This window comes from Rutidosis leptorrhynchoides, chromosome 6, assembly GCF_046630445.1.
Source record: "Rutidosis leptorrhynchoides isolate AG116_Rl617_1_P2 chromosome 6, CSIRO_AGI_Rlap_v1, whole genome shotgun sequence".
In the NCBI taxonomy this organism is placed as follows: Eukaryota; Viridiplantae; Streptophyta; class Magnoliopsida; order Asterales; family Asteraceae; genus Rutidosis; species Rutidosis leptorrhynchoides.
In genome coordinates this window covers 25157964-25175329 of record NC_092338.1, presented here as the reverse complement: position 1 = coordinate 25175329, position 17366 = coordinate 25157964, and the positions used below count along the sequence as shown (strand labels likewise).

The 17366-nt window shown below is 28.7% G+C and overlaps 2 protein-coding genes across 2 annotated transcripts in view; one reads left to right on the top strand and one right to left on the bottom strand.

The window, feature by feature from the left end:
- LOC139853482 (uncharacterized) overlaps window positions 1-13900 on the bottom strand; it is a 97512-nt gene extending 83612 nt beyond the window's left edge. Inside the window, exon 1 of the mRNA XM_071842875.1 lies at window positions 13765-13900. Coding sequence (XP_071698976.1) covers window positions 13765-13828 — 64 coding nt within the window. The 5' untranslated portion in view covers window positions 13829-13900. The remainder of the gene's footprint in view (window positions 1-13764) is intronic.
- Window positions 13901-15211: 1311 nt separating this feature from the next.
- LOC139851863 (2S seed storage protein-like) lies at window positions 15212-16136 on the top strand. Its single transcript, XM_071841044.1, has 2 exons — window positions 15212-15729; window positions 15830-16136. The coding sequence occupies exons 1-2, from the start codon at window positions 15212-15214 to the stop codon at window positions 16134-16136; spliced, it is 825 nt and encodes a 274-aa protein (XP_071697145.1).
- The last annotated feature ends 1230 nt before the right edge of the window (window positions 16137-17366 follow it).

The window sequence follows — 17366 nt, the reverse complement described above, 5'->3', positions numbered from 1 at the left end:
AATAATAATAGTAGTAATAATAATAATCATAACGATAATAATCATGTTAATAATACTAATAATAATAATTAATATTAATAAGTAATAATAATAATAATAATAATTATCATAATAAAAATAATAAATAAATAAATAACATAGTAAGGACTACCTCATAAGAATGAACTCCAAAAAAATAGCCCGTGCCCAGGTTCAGGTTCGAACCCTCAACCTCTCGTTAACCCAATCCGCATTCAAACCATTGATCTGCTTCAGTTTTTCTGTTTCAATTCGTAACATAAATTTATTTAACCATTACCTCTGACTTCTTCTTCTTCCTCCTAATTCAGTCGACCCGATACCATGTACCATTCATAAAAGTAAGTTTACAGTTTGGTTTAAGACTCGAATTTGAGCCAGAATAATCAAGTGGGGGATATATTATTTGACAGGAAGGAAAAAAAATTAAAGCAGCTGCAACAAAAGCTCGATGAACACTATGAACTTCAATTGTTGATTTTAAAATCTAGACCGTTTTAGTTTACGATTAAAACATGAAATACATCTTAAATCATTTACAGAAACTTATGAAATTATCAATTTAAACGGAAATTACCTCTAAACCTTCAATTCGATCGAAGAACAAATGTTTGACCTTTTATTTCAAAATCTTTGACCTTGAAATTAGAACTCGATTTCGCGAATTAACACTTGAAAATATGTAGATAGTTTGAGTACACGGTTCCTAACACGACTGCAATTCTAGTTTTTGTAATTGATTCATGATTTAAGCTTTTGCAAAAAATCCCACGAACAGAGGTATTAGAGTTTTTATTTCTTCTTTTTTTTAATCGATCGGATAAAAGAGTGTAGTAATTATAATTGATAAACATTTGAAGGATGATAAAAGTTGACGGATTTTTCTGTAAAACATGAGTTGATTGATTTTGTGTAATACTCCTGGTGTCGACCAAATATCACAGACGAACAGAGAAAGAGAAGAAAAAAATATATAATAGATCAGATAGTGATAACAAGTAATAACACATTTTTATCTGTCATATATGTAATACAGATTAACTTATATTAATTATTAATAGTTATATTAATAAATAAAATTCCATTAATATTAGTAATAATTATAAAAAAAAAACTAACAATACAATAATAATAATATTAATGATAATATTAATAATAATACTAATAAGGATATAATAATTAAAATATCGATAATAATAACTTTTAAATTTATGGCAATAACATTATTATTATTATTAATACTAATAATATTACTAATTATAATAATACTATATGAATTTATATATATAACAATTTCATATTTATAGATTATATATGTAAAATAATAATATTAATAACACTAGTAATGATATTAATATTGAAAGTAATAACAATATTATTTTAACAACTATATTTATAATTAAATTTAATATATTAGTAATAACAATAATTAATAATACTTATAATAATAATTATTAATGATAATAATTATTGATTATATTGTTAATAATGATTTTAATATTAATGATAATAATTAATAATAATACTAGTAATAACAAGTTACATGTTTCATTTTTCATGTCTATCTTATATATGTTATAATATAATAATATTAATAATATTAATAATACAAATAATAATACTAATATTAATATTAATATTAATATTAATATTAATATTAATACTAATAATGAGAGTACTACTAATAATATTGATATAACAATTTATGCTTACAAAATCTCATTTTTATATATTATGTATTAAATTAATGATATTAATAATACTGATATCAATGTTAATAATGCAAGTAATTTTCATTAATATAATAATTACATTTTAACTTGTATTTATATTTAATAGATTAACATTACCTATTATTAATTATGTAGTATTCATATAACTTATTCGAATACTTAATACAATATACATAGTGTATTAATTGTGTACAAAAATCATATATGTATATATATATATATATATATATATATATATACACACACACACACACACACCATTGTTCGTGAATCGTCGGGAATAGTCAAAGGTTAACAGAATTCATGTAAACAGTTTTCAACATTTTGTAACTCAACATTACAGATTTTGTTTATCTTGTCGAAATCATAAAAGATTAAGTTTAAATTTGGTCGAAAATTTCTGGGTCGTCACAGTACCTACCCGTTAGAGAAATTTCGTCCTGAAATTTGAGTGAGGTCATCATGGCTAACAATAAAAATATTTTCATGACGAATATGAGTTGATAAATAGAGTTTTATCATTTATGTAGATAAAATGATTCGATTATGTGAAACGTACGAGTGAAGCTGTCACAAAAAAGTGAAATGAAGTAAAATAAAGATTCGTCTTAACTTTTAACATAGTCACTGTTGAATTCCGAAATTCAAGGAATTTAAAGAAATTCGTTGAGATCTGAAAGATTTGATTCTTTGGTGAATAAAATCTCTTCAATTAAATGCGATTATCTGACTTGATTTCTTTATCAAATATTTCACTATAAATTAACTTCTTCCGTTCCATTACTTTTATAGCTCCTATACTCAATTCCCAAATTCAAAAGATTGTGAAAATGCTTAATCCAGTTCTAATCCTTGTCCTTATCCTTACTATCGCAACAATCATTCTCCTTTTCCAACTTCCACCGGAGGAATCTGTTTTCTTCTATTTCGCCCTTGGGGTTATAGTGTTTTTAATTCTCCCGTGTCTTTATGTTGCGATAAACATTGATATACACGGTTTGTAATTTATGTGTTGTTATCGGGCTTTATATTTTCTCTTATATTTTTATGCTCTTTGCCTTTCTATTCTCTTCTCAATCTCTAGTAAAGCGAGTAATGGTCCAGAATTCGTAAGTATGGAACCTCGAATGAACTTAATGTTCTAAACAAGAAAGAACGTAATCGCACGATTTGATTTGTCAAATTACCTGAATCACTGAGAATAGAACTATCAAGAATATACTTTCTTGATATGTTCAGAAGTTAAGCAGAATGAAAAAGTTATGTAACATGGCACATGATGATGTTATAGTCTGTGAATCATCAAGTTTCATTAGAAACTCAACATGACTTACTGTAATATAATCACGTTGATCAAGTGTCATTATATTATACTAACCCATGCTTCAGTTCCCAACACTACTTCAAATCATTCATATTTTAAATTCGAATTTTTCTGAATTTCGAAACCAAAACAGTTTCCTTTATGATATAGCACAGATAGTGCGGAGAGATATTGAATATCGGACAAGAATATTTATGAAGATATCTTCAGAAATATTGAGGATATTTATAATGATAGATACAATGATATCTTAGAATTTCTAATATCGATGAATGATGAAGAAGATTTGTCCGTAAAGGTTTAGAATTAGGAGCAAGATTTTCGTTAATGACTTCAGCAGATACTAAATCATTTGGATTCTTTGAAGGCAGGTTTAGTTTTTGTGATTTATCCACAGCCTCCTTCATGGTTTGCTCAATCCGTTTTTCAGTACCAATTTTTTTTTGAACTTTTCCAACGTATCCTTCTTTATAATCAAACTTTTGACTGTTAAAGTCATCTATAGTTTTTGCTGCTTCATCAGTACTTTCCAAAAATTCGGAGAACTATTTCGTAGTTTGGGATGTTTTTCAGAAGTTCACAATTGAAGTACGTAAGTCTAGGAGATAGTTGTTATATGTATACATATAACTATTGATGTAAAAACTTTACGAGATTTAAAATACTAATTGTTGATTCTCGGTATTTGGTATGGCAATTCTCGTTATAAGATACGGATGAATATATGATAAGGTTTTAATGAACAAATATAATGGTTCTTCGGAGAAACTTAAGTCAATGAGTAACGAAATTGCTGGTAAGTTTAATGCTAATGTAGTGGAAATGAACGGTTCTCCGGTAATGATGACGAAAAGCAAACTTATATATCAAAGTTATAGTAGAGTTCATTCGAATAAAAAGTCGAAATTGATTTGCTGAAGCTGTGACACAATTGACTAATTTGAAAAAGAATTGCAATGTTATTTTTGGTAATAACAATGTCAACAGAGCTAGCACAGATACGTGTTAAACGTTTACTCAGGTTTTGAGTGTTTTCAGGTGCATAACTATACGCATCAATCTTTTCTTCCGTAGATGAAGTGCGGTTGGTTCATCCTCTCGATTTAGGTGTTTTCAAGAATCATGAAAAGTTTGTACGCAGATTGGAATTGTCAAGATACAAATGAGGTTTAAGATGAAATCAAGTGGCAACTTGAAGAATTGTTTAGTTTCATATGTTATAATCAATATTTTAATTCATTTTAATTGTCCAATATTGGTAGTCCACAGTTAGCAGTCCACAGTTACTAATTCAATAATTCATATATAGTTTATAATATTCGAATTAATTAATACGTATCGTGACCCGTGTACATGTCTCAGACTCGATCACAACTCAAAGTATATATATTATTGTGGAATCAACCTCAACCCTGTATAGCGAACTCGAGCATTACAACATATAGAGTGTCTATGGTTATTCCAAATAGTATATATAGATACGTCGATATGATATGTCAAAACCTTGTATACGTGTCCCGATATTTAAAGTGCGTAAAATAAATAACAGAAATTAAATAACGATTAATAAAATTGCGAGAATATAAATTGCGATAATTAAATTGCGATAAATAAAATGTAATCAGTTAGCTATGAAAAGTTAGCTAGGAACAGTTAGCGTGGATTCTTAACAAAATTTCTCATAGTTAATTTATTTGTTTCTAACAAATTTTATTTTTGTCCAATGTTTTCTTCATTACGCCACTTGATGGATTCTGATAGGTCAAAATCTAAATATGAAATTGAATGAAAATGGTTATTCTGCAGTGAACGAATACGTATATCTGTGAGTGTAAGTAGGATAGTAAATAACTGTTGAATCAGATTCGAAGAATGTACAATGTAAGTTATTAATGTGAAATCTAAATATTTCTTGGGTATTACCTACCCGTTAAAATATTTTCACCATTAATCGTTTATACAAAAGAATTTTTAATTACAATCTTTATGAAAATATACTTACATATATATTCTCTTCAGATGTAATTATGGATTTAATGAGTCAATATGATATTAAACTCATTTGATTTTTCGGTTTGAGCTAGAATAAATAATCTCTAAAACTTTTAAAAACCACATATTCTTCGCAGAATATTTCTTCAATGAAGTTATGAATTAATACTTCATCGTTCATTGTTGTTGGTACTCCTTGGTATCTATGGTGCGTATGACGTTGATGTTCGTGTGACAGATTGTGAAGTTGAGGTTTGCGATGCGGTTGTTGTTGGCGGTGGTAATGGTACTGTTGGCGTTGATGATGGTGGTACTGGTTATGCTGCTGATGCTGCTGCTGGTGTTTGTAACCTTTGCACCATATTCTCCAAAGCCACTACCCGAGCGCGAAGCTCGTTGACTTCTTCTATTACACCGGGGTGATTGTTGGTTCGGACGAGCGGATAAATATGATCTAGAATTTGGTATAGTATATAATCATGACGAGATACTCTGGAAATGAGAGAGAAAATGGTGTTTCGGACAGGTTCGTCGGTAAGTGCTTCAGGTTCTTCGCCAAGAGGGCAATGTGGTGGATGAAAAGGATCACCTTCTTCTTGTCTCCAATGATTGAGGAGGCTACGAACCCAACCCCAATTCATCCAGAATTGATGATGGCTAATCGATTGATCCATTCCGATTACACTGCTTTCGGAGCTCGAGTGAAAATCCATATCGGAATAGTTATCGGCATCCTACGAACTTGAACTGGTTGCGGAATTCATCTTGCACGGTTAGGTAAAGGATTTTATGAAATGATTTTCGAATATCGGATGATATTCTAATTACATAGAATATCTATGTATAGTACAGAAGATCCCGTAGATTACGGGGGAAATTAAGGAAACGTGTCAGACAAATTCTACAGTAACGGATACGCTAAAATCTGAATTTTGTCTCTACACTATTCATGTAATCAATGCAATAAGAAGTGTCTAGACTAAGAATGATAAGCAGGTAATTTCTTAAGGATGATAAGTAGATGATTTTCGACACGAAATGATAAGCAAAACTTTTGACATGCAGACACGGTCGAAGTCCAGACCCACTAATGCATCTAAACAACTATCAGTTAGACACACTAATGCAAGACCTGGTTCGCTAAGACCACCGCTCTGATACCAACTTTCATGACCCATCCTAATCCATCTGGATGAATACATTACATTTGGTTACATCGCGAGGTACTTGACCTCTATATGATACATTTTACAAACATTGCATTCGTTTTTAAAAGACAAACTTTCATTACATCGAAAGCTGACGGCAGACATACCATTTCATAATATATCCAACTATAATTGACTTAATAATAATCTTGATGAACTCAACGACTCGAATGCAACGTCTTTTGAAATATGTCATGAATGACTCTAAGTAATATCTCTAATATGAGCAAATGCACAGCGGAAGATTTCTTTCATACCTGAGAATAAACATGCTTTAAAGTGTCAACCAAAAGGTTGGTGAGTTCATTAGTTTATCATAATCATTCATTTCCATAATTTTAATAGACCACAAGATTTTCATTTCCATTTCTCATAAATATACATCTCATATCAGGCATTTCGCAAACTGCATAGAGATAAAAATCATTCATATGTTGAACGCTTGATAACCGAACTAACAGGATGCATATAGAATATCCCCATCATTCCGGGACTCTCATCGGACATGATAATTGAAGTACTAAAGCATTCGTAACCCGAATGGGACATGTCAAGGTCCATAGATCTATCTTTAGGATTCACGTCAATTAGGAGCCATTTCCCTAATTCTTAGGCTACCAAGCTAAAAAGGGGCATATTCGATTCGATAATCCAACCATAGAATGTAGTTTCGATTACTTGTGTCTATTTCGTAAAACATTTATAAAAGCAGCGCATGTATTCTCAGTCCCAAAAATATATATTGCAAAAGCATTTAAAAATGAGCAAATGAAACTCACAATACTGTATTTTGTAGTAAAAATACATATGACGACATTGAACAATGCAGGGTTGGCCTTGGATTCACAAACCTATATCATTTGTATATATATTGACATACGTAATTGTGATCGAACAATATATATATATATATATATATATATATATATATATATATATATATATATATATATATATATATATATATATATATTATTAGTGATATAGTTTTATATTAATAACTTTTATTTATTTTATAATGTAAAAATATTAATTTTTTTATGTTATATGTAGTAAATATATATATATATATATATATATATATATATATATATATATATATATATATATATATATATATATATATATATATATATATATATATATATATATCATTTGTTTGTTAAAATAGTATTTTAATAATACTAGATAATATTTGAAATGATAACATTAATGATAATACTAGTATTAATAATAATGATATTAGTATGATAATATTAATGATAGTTTTTATAATAAATCTCATGATAATGATAATATCAGTAGTTTTTAATAAATTAAATAATTTAATAATAATGATAATGAAAATTATACTTTTTGATATTAATACTTAGTATTTAGTAATAATAATTGTATCAACCTTATTATTTATGGTAATTTTTAATAGTAATACTTTTATTAATAATAATGATTCTAAAATAATACTAATACTAATATTAATAAAAATGATACTTTTAGTATTAGTGGTCACTATAATAATACTAATAATAACCTAATTGATAATACTAGTAATAATACTTGTAATAATAATATTAATAATAATTATGATACTTAGTTTAATGATAATAATCTAAACCATATTAATGATAATAATAAAAGTCATGATAATAATACTAACATAACAATAACAACAACAATAATAATATATTAATAATAATAATAATAACAATATTCTTAATTATAACTGTAATCGTAATAATAACAATGATAAGGGATAACTAATACTTATTAGTAATAATAATAATTAAAATCTATAATATTTAGTGTTAATAACAATAATTAATAATAAAAATATTAATAATGACATTAATAATAATAATAATAATAATAATAATAATAATAATAATAATAGTAATAATAATAATCATAACGATAATAATCATGTTAATAATACTAATAATAATAATTAATATTAATAAATAATAATAATAATAATAATAATAATAATAATAATAATAATAATAATAATAATAATAATAATAATAATAATAATAATAATAATAATAATAAATAAATAACTTAGTAAGGACTACCTCATAAGAATGAACTCCAAAAAAATAGCCCATGCCCAGATTCAGGTTCGAACCCCCAACCTCTCGTTAACCCAATACGCCCTCAAACCATTGATCTGCTTCAGTTTTTATGTTTCAATTCATAACATAAATTTATTTAACCATTACCTCTGACTTCTTCTTCTTCCTCCTAATTCAGTTGACCCGATACCATGTACCAATCATAAAAGTAAGTTTACAGTTTGGTTTAAGACTCGAATTTGAAACAGAATAATCAGGTGGGGGATATATTATTTGACAAGAAGGAAAAAAAAAATTAAATCAGCTGCAACAAAAGCTCGATGAACACTATGAACTTCAATTGTTGATTTTAAAATCTAGACCGTTTTAGTTTACGATTAAAACATGAAATACATCTTAAATCATTTACAGAAACTTATGAAATTATCAATTTAAACGGAAATTACCTCTAAACCTTCAATTCGATAGAAGAACAAATGTTTGACCTTTTATTTCAAAATCTTTGACCTTGAAATTAGAACTCGATTTCGCTAATTAAGACTTGAAAATATGCAGATAGTTTGAGTACACGGTTCCTAACACGACTGCAATTCTAGTTTTTGTAATTGATTCATGATTTAAGCTTTTGCAAAAAATCCCACGAACAGAGGTACTAGAGTTTTTATTTCTTTTTTTTAATCGATCGGATAAAAGAGTGTAGTAATTATAATTGATAAACATTTGAAGGATGATAAAAGTTGACTGATTTTTCTGTAAAACATGAGTTGATTGATTTTGTGTAATACTCCTGGTGTCGACCAAATATCACAGACGAACAGAGAAAGAGAAGAAAAAAAATATAATAGATCAGATAGTGATAACAAGTAATAACGCGTTTTTATCTGTCATATATGTAATACGGATTAACTTATATTAATTATTAATAGTTATATTAATAAATAAAATTCCATTAATATTAGTAATAATTATAAAAAAAATACTAACAATACAATAATAATAATATTAATGATAATATTAATAATAATACTAATAAGGATATAATAATTAAAATATCGATAATAATAACTTTTAAATTTATGGCAATAACATCATTATTATTATTATTATTAATAATAATATTACTAATTATAATAATACTATATCAATTTATATATATAACAATTTCATATTTATAGATTATATATGTAAAATAATAATATTAATAACACTAGTAATGATATTAATATTGAAAGTAATAACAATATTATTATAACAACTATATTTATTATTAAATTTAATATATTAGTAATAACAATAATTAATAATACTTATAATAATAATTATTAATGATAATAATTATTGATTATATTGTTAATAATGATTTTAATATTAATGATAATACTTAATAATAATACTAGTAATAACAAGTTACATGTTTCATTTTTCATGTCTATCTTATATATGTTGTAATATAATAATATTAATAATACTAATAATACAAATAATAATACTAATATTAATATTAATATTAATACTAATAATGAGAGTACTACTAATAATATTGATATAACAATTTATGCTTACAAAATCTCATTTTTATATATTATGTATTAAATTAATGATATTAATAATACTGATATCAATGTTAATAATGCAAGTAATATTCATTAATATAATAATTACATTTTAACTTGTATTTATATTTAATAGATTAACATTACCTATTATTAATTATGTAGTATTCATATAACTTATTCGAATACTTAATACAATATACATAGTATATTAATTATGTACAAAAATCATATATATATATATATATATATATATATATATATATATATATATATATATATATATATATATATGTATGTATATATCTACACACCATTGTTCGTGAATCGTCAGGAATAGACAAAGGTTAACAGAATTCATGTAAACAGTTTTCAACATTTTGTAACTCAACATTACAGATTTTGTTTATCTTGTCGAAATCATAAAAGATTAAGTTTAAATTTGGTCGAAAATTTCCGGGTCGTCACATAATTGCAATTGTATTTACGTAAAACACTTATCAAACCCAACAAAGTCAAATGTCGACGCAAATCGACAAACAAAACAAACCAAAACATGAAGTTACCATTCCAAATATTGACACAATATATATATATATATATATATATATATATATATATATATATATCTATGTATTTGAAGAAAGCTTTTAGAAATCAACACGGAAAGATACTGAAACATATATTACACAAATACAAATATGTTTGTTAAGAGATTTAGCATGTCATATACCCATACTATCTTGAATCCATCCATAATATCTTAAAAATAGTATTTTTTATTAGGTTGCTGAATAACTTTATACTTTATGTATATATGTTTTGATTAAGGATATAAAAATCAAAGACTGTATACTCATTGTTATTCATTGTTATTTGATTTACTGATTTTGTATGTATTACTGATTCTGTATGTATTACTGATTCCATGATCAGTAATACAAAATCATGGAATCAAATAACAATGAATATAAAGAAATAAAGGGCAAATTGCCCAAAAAGGTAATATAAATGTCACTTTTTCTCAATAAAGGGTATATCCGTTTTTTTTACTCATAAAGGAGTATGATTTCAATTTAGTGCGTAAAAAGGTGTCTGACTGAAAAATAGCGTCAATTGTGGTAATATCTGACACGTGTCATTGTATTATATTATTTTATGCTTAGATGTATATTCGATGTCAATATTTAAAAACTAATTTTTATTTTTATTGCTTATGTGTATATTTCATGTCAACTAAATCATCATTAATATTTCAAGTATGATACTTTCATTGCCACATCATTAATATTATTTTATTCAATTTTAATTTATTACAAAAAAAGAAAAAAAGAAAAAAATAAAAGTGGTCAAACAAGGATCCAATACCCACATCTGTAACTTCATCAAAATTCAACCATCATCTTCATCATCCTTCTTCCCCAAATTAAAAGATAAAATTCATAAATACAAATTCAAATCACATAAATTAAACCATCACTGGCCATTAGATACTGTTTAGTTTAGCTGTGACCACTTTCACGTGTCAAACTCACTAACTCAGCTTCAACTTAGCTATTACGGAGTACAATTTAACTTGTAAACACCAATTTAATTCAGATGATAAATAAATACTGTAAAGTCTAATATACAAAATATGCATCAAATATTAAATTATTAAAATTAAATTTAAATCAAGTATTAAAAAAAGCAACTTACATAGATATCACCTCCCACGGGTGCTTTATGTAGTGACTCGTCCTAATCCATCTGGACGAAGTCTTCAACAGTTAGTCCCATTGTGAGGTTCTGACCTCTATATGCCATGAACGACTCCATGTAATATGAGCAAATGCACAGCGAAAGATTTCTTTCATACCTGAGAATAAACATGCTTTAAAGTGTCAACCAAAAGGTTGGTGAGTTCATAAGTTTATCATAAAACAATAAAAATTCATCATTTTGATAGACCACAAGATTTAAATCCTGCATGGTACAAATGGGCCCGAATCTTATACCCACCTGTAATGTACATGCGATATCTTTTAAATACAGTACACCTTTCTCGTGTACGAAATCATCTTTCATAAATCCTAGTAACCGTACACATATCTTGTGCACAAAAATAACATACACATAACCTGTGTCTAAAATCATTCTCTCGATACATAACATTCACTTTTCATTGCTTTCATAACTTGGCTTGGTAACCGACCTTAACATATAATGCGCATAATAATATCCTCAAAACAGAACATCTCGTCTGTATAATAATCATAGAAACTTCGAAGTACTAAACACCATGCCCACTAGCCCTTCCGTCTAGTAAACATTCTGGATGGGAGTGTTAAACCCGGTAGCTACCTTTAGGATTCGCGTCAATTAGGCGTGCACTAATTCTCAAAATTAGTGATGTTCCCTAATTCTTAGGTTACCAAGCAATAATAATCAGGGAAAATATATTCATATCAATTGTGGCAATTATCACGTCCACATAATTCATTCGAGGAATGTTTTGCTTGTGTCTATCTCGTCAAACATTTATAAAAGCATTTCATGTATTCACAGTTCAAAATATATTTCAAAAGCATTTAATAAAGAAGTTGTAAAAAAACAGCGCATGTATTCTCAGTCCCAAAAATGTAAAGAGTAAAAGGGAATCAAATGAACTCACTATACTGTATTTTGTAGTAAAAATACATATGACGTCATTGGACAAGTGTAGGGTTGGTCTCGAATTCACGAACCTATATCATTTATATATATTAACACATATAATAAACATATAATGGTATTCAACTTAGTTTATATATTTTAATTTTTATGATATATTTCTTATTTAAAATAGAAATGGATTTATTATTTCAAATTTTGTATATACCTATATATGTTATTTTTTTATATCAAAATAGTAAATTAGATATACTTATGATATATATAATAACTATACTTTTTTTTATATAAATATCTTTTATTTGTTAAAATAATAATTATGATAATACTAAAATAATGATAGTGATACTAATAGTAAATTTTAATAATGATATATAATAATAATTTTGGTAATAATATTAGTAAGTTTATTTGTAGTATTAATAATAGTAATAATAGTAATAATAGTAATAATAATAATAATAATAATAATAATAATAATAATAATAATAATAATAATAATAATAATAATAATAATAATAATAATAATAATAATAATAATAATAATAATAATAATGAAAATACTACCTTGAAGAATAAGCTTTAAAAAAAAGGAAAACGCCACTGCCCGGATTCAAGGGGTGGTGGTGAATAGGGAGATGGAGTGTTGAAATGGAGATACTATGGAAGAATCCTAGTCACTAACTAAATTGTAAAAATCAAGAAAATGATAAAATGCTAGTCATTAAATGAAATATGACATGTAAATACACATCATCAATAAGAATTATAAAAAATAAAATTCACGGTGTCACATGTTACCCCAATTGACACTATTTTTCAATCAGATACCCTTTTACGCACTAAATTGTAATCAGACTCCTTTGTGGGCAAGAAAAAAAAAACGGATATACCCTTTATTGGGAAAAAGTGACTTTCATGTTACCTTTTTGAGCAATTTGCCCAGAAATAAATAACCCTGAACAGTATTCAATACCGAAATTAAACACTGCATAATCATTAATACATTCAAATTAAATAATAGTCAGAGATTAAAGGTTTAATCTATCTACAAAAAGGAAACCCTAAAAATTTGGGCAAACACCCTAAATCATTTAAGGATTAAAATCATGATATAATTTTGAGTAACAAACGAATTTACATAGTAAGAAGATTATACCTGACCGACGATTAAGGTTTAAAATGAATAGTGGAAGATAGTCGAAAACCTACCGACAAATCCGAGCAGACGAAAGTGTATAGATAGATATAATGGTGTTGGAGCAGAAGGTATCATAGTTCATTTTGAGTGTACATTTCAATGTTCAAAAGGAAGGACATGGAAATTCGAAATTCGAAATTAGAAAATAACCTAGAATATGTAATAAAATTCGTCGAATTACATATTCTAATAGACCATAAATGTTCAGCTAAATTGGATCGTAAAATTTCGTGCACTTATCTATCACGTAGCTCTCTTGTTCGAAATTAGATTGTGGGTTTACATTTAAAATATACCAACGGTCGATATTTTTTTTAGAGCAAAAAAAAACATGGATATTACTCAATCTAAAAACGATAAATCAAGTAAAAGACATGTAAAGAACATATTAAACAAAATTTTCAATCTATTTCTTGTCCATAAAGGATGCAATATAATAAAACTGTAAATGTGTAGTAAGAAATAGAAAAAAATGAGTCAACGTTTATAATTTGGAGATGTACGTGCGGACAATTAAGTTGGGACATCTTGAAATAGGATACTGAACAATAGATTTGAGACGAATGAATTATAAGATAGACAAAACTTCAAGGACAGTCCATTTGTTTTGTCGAAAACAAATTAAAGTTTCGTCTTGAAGCTTTCTTTTTTTTTTTTTTTTTTAATATCATAGGTAGTCATTGAATAGTCATATGGTTTCCACTTCAACCAAAGATATTTCCTTATACATTATTTTATCTTTTATAACCGAAATAATGAAGTCCGTTAGAGCTAGTCTTAAGCCTTAGCCTTAATGACTAAGCTTGCTCCCTGTCGACGAAGAATGTTTTTCGAAAGCTGTCTAAAAATCTTGATGGGTTAACTTCGCTTTTTCCTTGACTTTTGAGAGGAATGGTTTCCGATGATGTAGATCACATGACTATTCATGAAAATATAATAATTAGACGCAACTTGATATTTTCGGCAAAGCACATAAATTATCCTTCAAATTTTCTTTATAAATTAATTTAATCAATGTAATCATGATTAATTAATCCTCGTAATGATTTTGACTTAAAAATCTAAAATCTTACAAAAGAAATACTTCACTACATTTATTTCGAGCATTGCATTCTAGTTCCAGGTTAATTCAAATTCAAATTTAAAATCTAAAATCGAGTTAGACTTTAGTTGACATCTAATTCCATCATAAGCCTTCCTTCAAACAAGACAAAAAAATATAGTACATCTCATGTACACTTCAAAACCATCATTCCACTTGGTTCAGTATGCATGAAAAAAACTCGTATACGTGTCTCATCACAACTACAAATGTCAACAGTTATTACATCCACCTCTCCACGTATTCAAACCCATGCAAATTCTCGATCGACCCAAACCCACCATAAATACAAATCTCGATCCACCCGGCCAGATCACCCAAAACACAATATTATACCTATACCATCTTCTTTCTCAATGGCAAAACTACTTGTTCTCGCACTCGCCTTCGCAACCCTAGTAGCCTTTGCTACCGCCCACACAACCATCGTCACCACCACTATCGAGGACGACAATGGTACACCTTTTCCTTGGATTTCGGCAGATTTGGACGTATGTCAACAATACCTCAAGCAGAGTATCCAGAGTCCATATGAAAACTATCAGCCCGGTCAAAGCCTACAACAACTGTGCTGCCAACAACTCCAAAACATCGACGAGCAACGCCAATGTCAGGCCGTGAAGCAAGTGTTCCAGGATGCCCTGCGAGGACAACAAGGTGGACGTTTTGGTGCTCAACAAATCCGACAGTTGAGGCAAAAGGCTCAACAACTTCCTAACCAATGCAACCTTCAAACCAGACGCCAATGCGATCTTGGTAACATCCGAACCGTCGTCACCACCCTCACCGAGGAGGACAACTACTCCCGCCGAAGCTCACGTAGCTCTCAACAATGCAGTGAAGTCCAAGGACGACAGTTCAACCAATGCCAAAGGTATAATAATAATAATTATACTTATAATATAACAATAATACGAGCTAGTTTAATGTTGAAGACTATAACTTCTCAACAACTTATATATGTATGTTCGTAGGTACATCCAACAGCAACAACAAGGTGGCTTAATTTTGATGAGCATCAACAGGCAGGGACAACAACAACAGGAACTGAGAAGCTGCTGCAACGAGCTCGAGAACGTGCAACGTGAGTGCCAGTGCGAGGCCATGCAGGAGGTTTATGAGCAGGCCATGAGACAACAACAACAACAACAACAAGGAAGGAGACAAAGCAGTCGACGTGCAGGTGTGGAGCCACAGATGGTGCAGAGGGCGATTCAGAACTTGAAGAATGAATGCAACTTGCAAGTGCAACAATGCAGGGTCCCATCTGCCATGTTTTGAAGTGGCTAGGTCGAACGTACCAAGTGATCAATGTGTAATGAATAAAGGGTTCCACATCTCTAGTTATTTATGGCTTTGAGATCGATGGGATTGAGTAGTTTAATTCCGTAATGAAAATAATACGAAACACGTGTGTAAATATGAATCTCATGTGTAATCATGATGGTTTCATCATATCTCTACGAATAAAAATAAAACGAGTCTTATTATCATTTTCTTAAGACGCTCTTCATTTTTCATTGTAATAACCAAGAGCACTGGGAGTGGTGACCGAGGTAACTTGGCATGTCAGGCGTGATTTGTTGAGTCAGAAAAAATGGAGAGTGGGAGGTATGTCAGTTAGTGTGTTAGTTGGTGTGTTAAAATAATATTTTTATTATATTTAATAAGAATATTTCATGGAAAAAGAAAAGAAAAATAAAATAAATTGGGAGTATGTTCCGTCACCTACACGACTGACATGGGGGGACGAGAACTTGCGACGGGGTGGGGGAGTGGTGGAACTTGCGACGAGGCCGGCGACGAAGTGGAGACTTGCTCCCACTCCCAGCGCTCTAATTATAATGAGTTCTATTTAAGAGACAACTTGAGACAACTTGAGAGTATGAGCTGGGGATCTACTCAAAACTTTGTTAAAGTAATTAAATTTTTTGAGAGTGAGAACGTGAACCGCTCAAAACTTTATTTAAGTATTTAAATTCTAGTCGAAGCACCTTATCTTGAATTGAGTTGATTCATTACCATTTTTTGGCATTGATTTGTTTTGTCTCTAATGATACCGCAACCTGCGTGCGCAATGAGTATGTATGCGGGCACTCGCTAGCATGCTTATGCGTGCACTTGTATGCGGCATGCGGTATGCGGATTCGTATCAAATGCCTTTGTTCCCAGTACAGCGGTTACTTGGTCATCAAGTAAATATCTTTGTCATAATTATATCCGTGATTCAGGGGAGTTTGTTATGGACAGGATTATCACGATCTTAGACGGTTTTAGAATGAGGGTTTGCCTATATATACTAACCCTAATTATCATTATACACACGATCACATTACGTAATCATCGTTTACTACACGTTTTACGTTATCAGCATCATCTCTCGTTTTCTTAAGGTTAACAGGTTAGTTCTTTATTAAACTAGCACCTACAACCTTATTTGGGACCTTCTGATCAGCGACCGCTATCGAAGGTGGACTTAATCACTTGGCCACCACACCGATATCATCATAT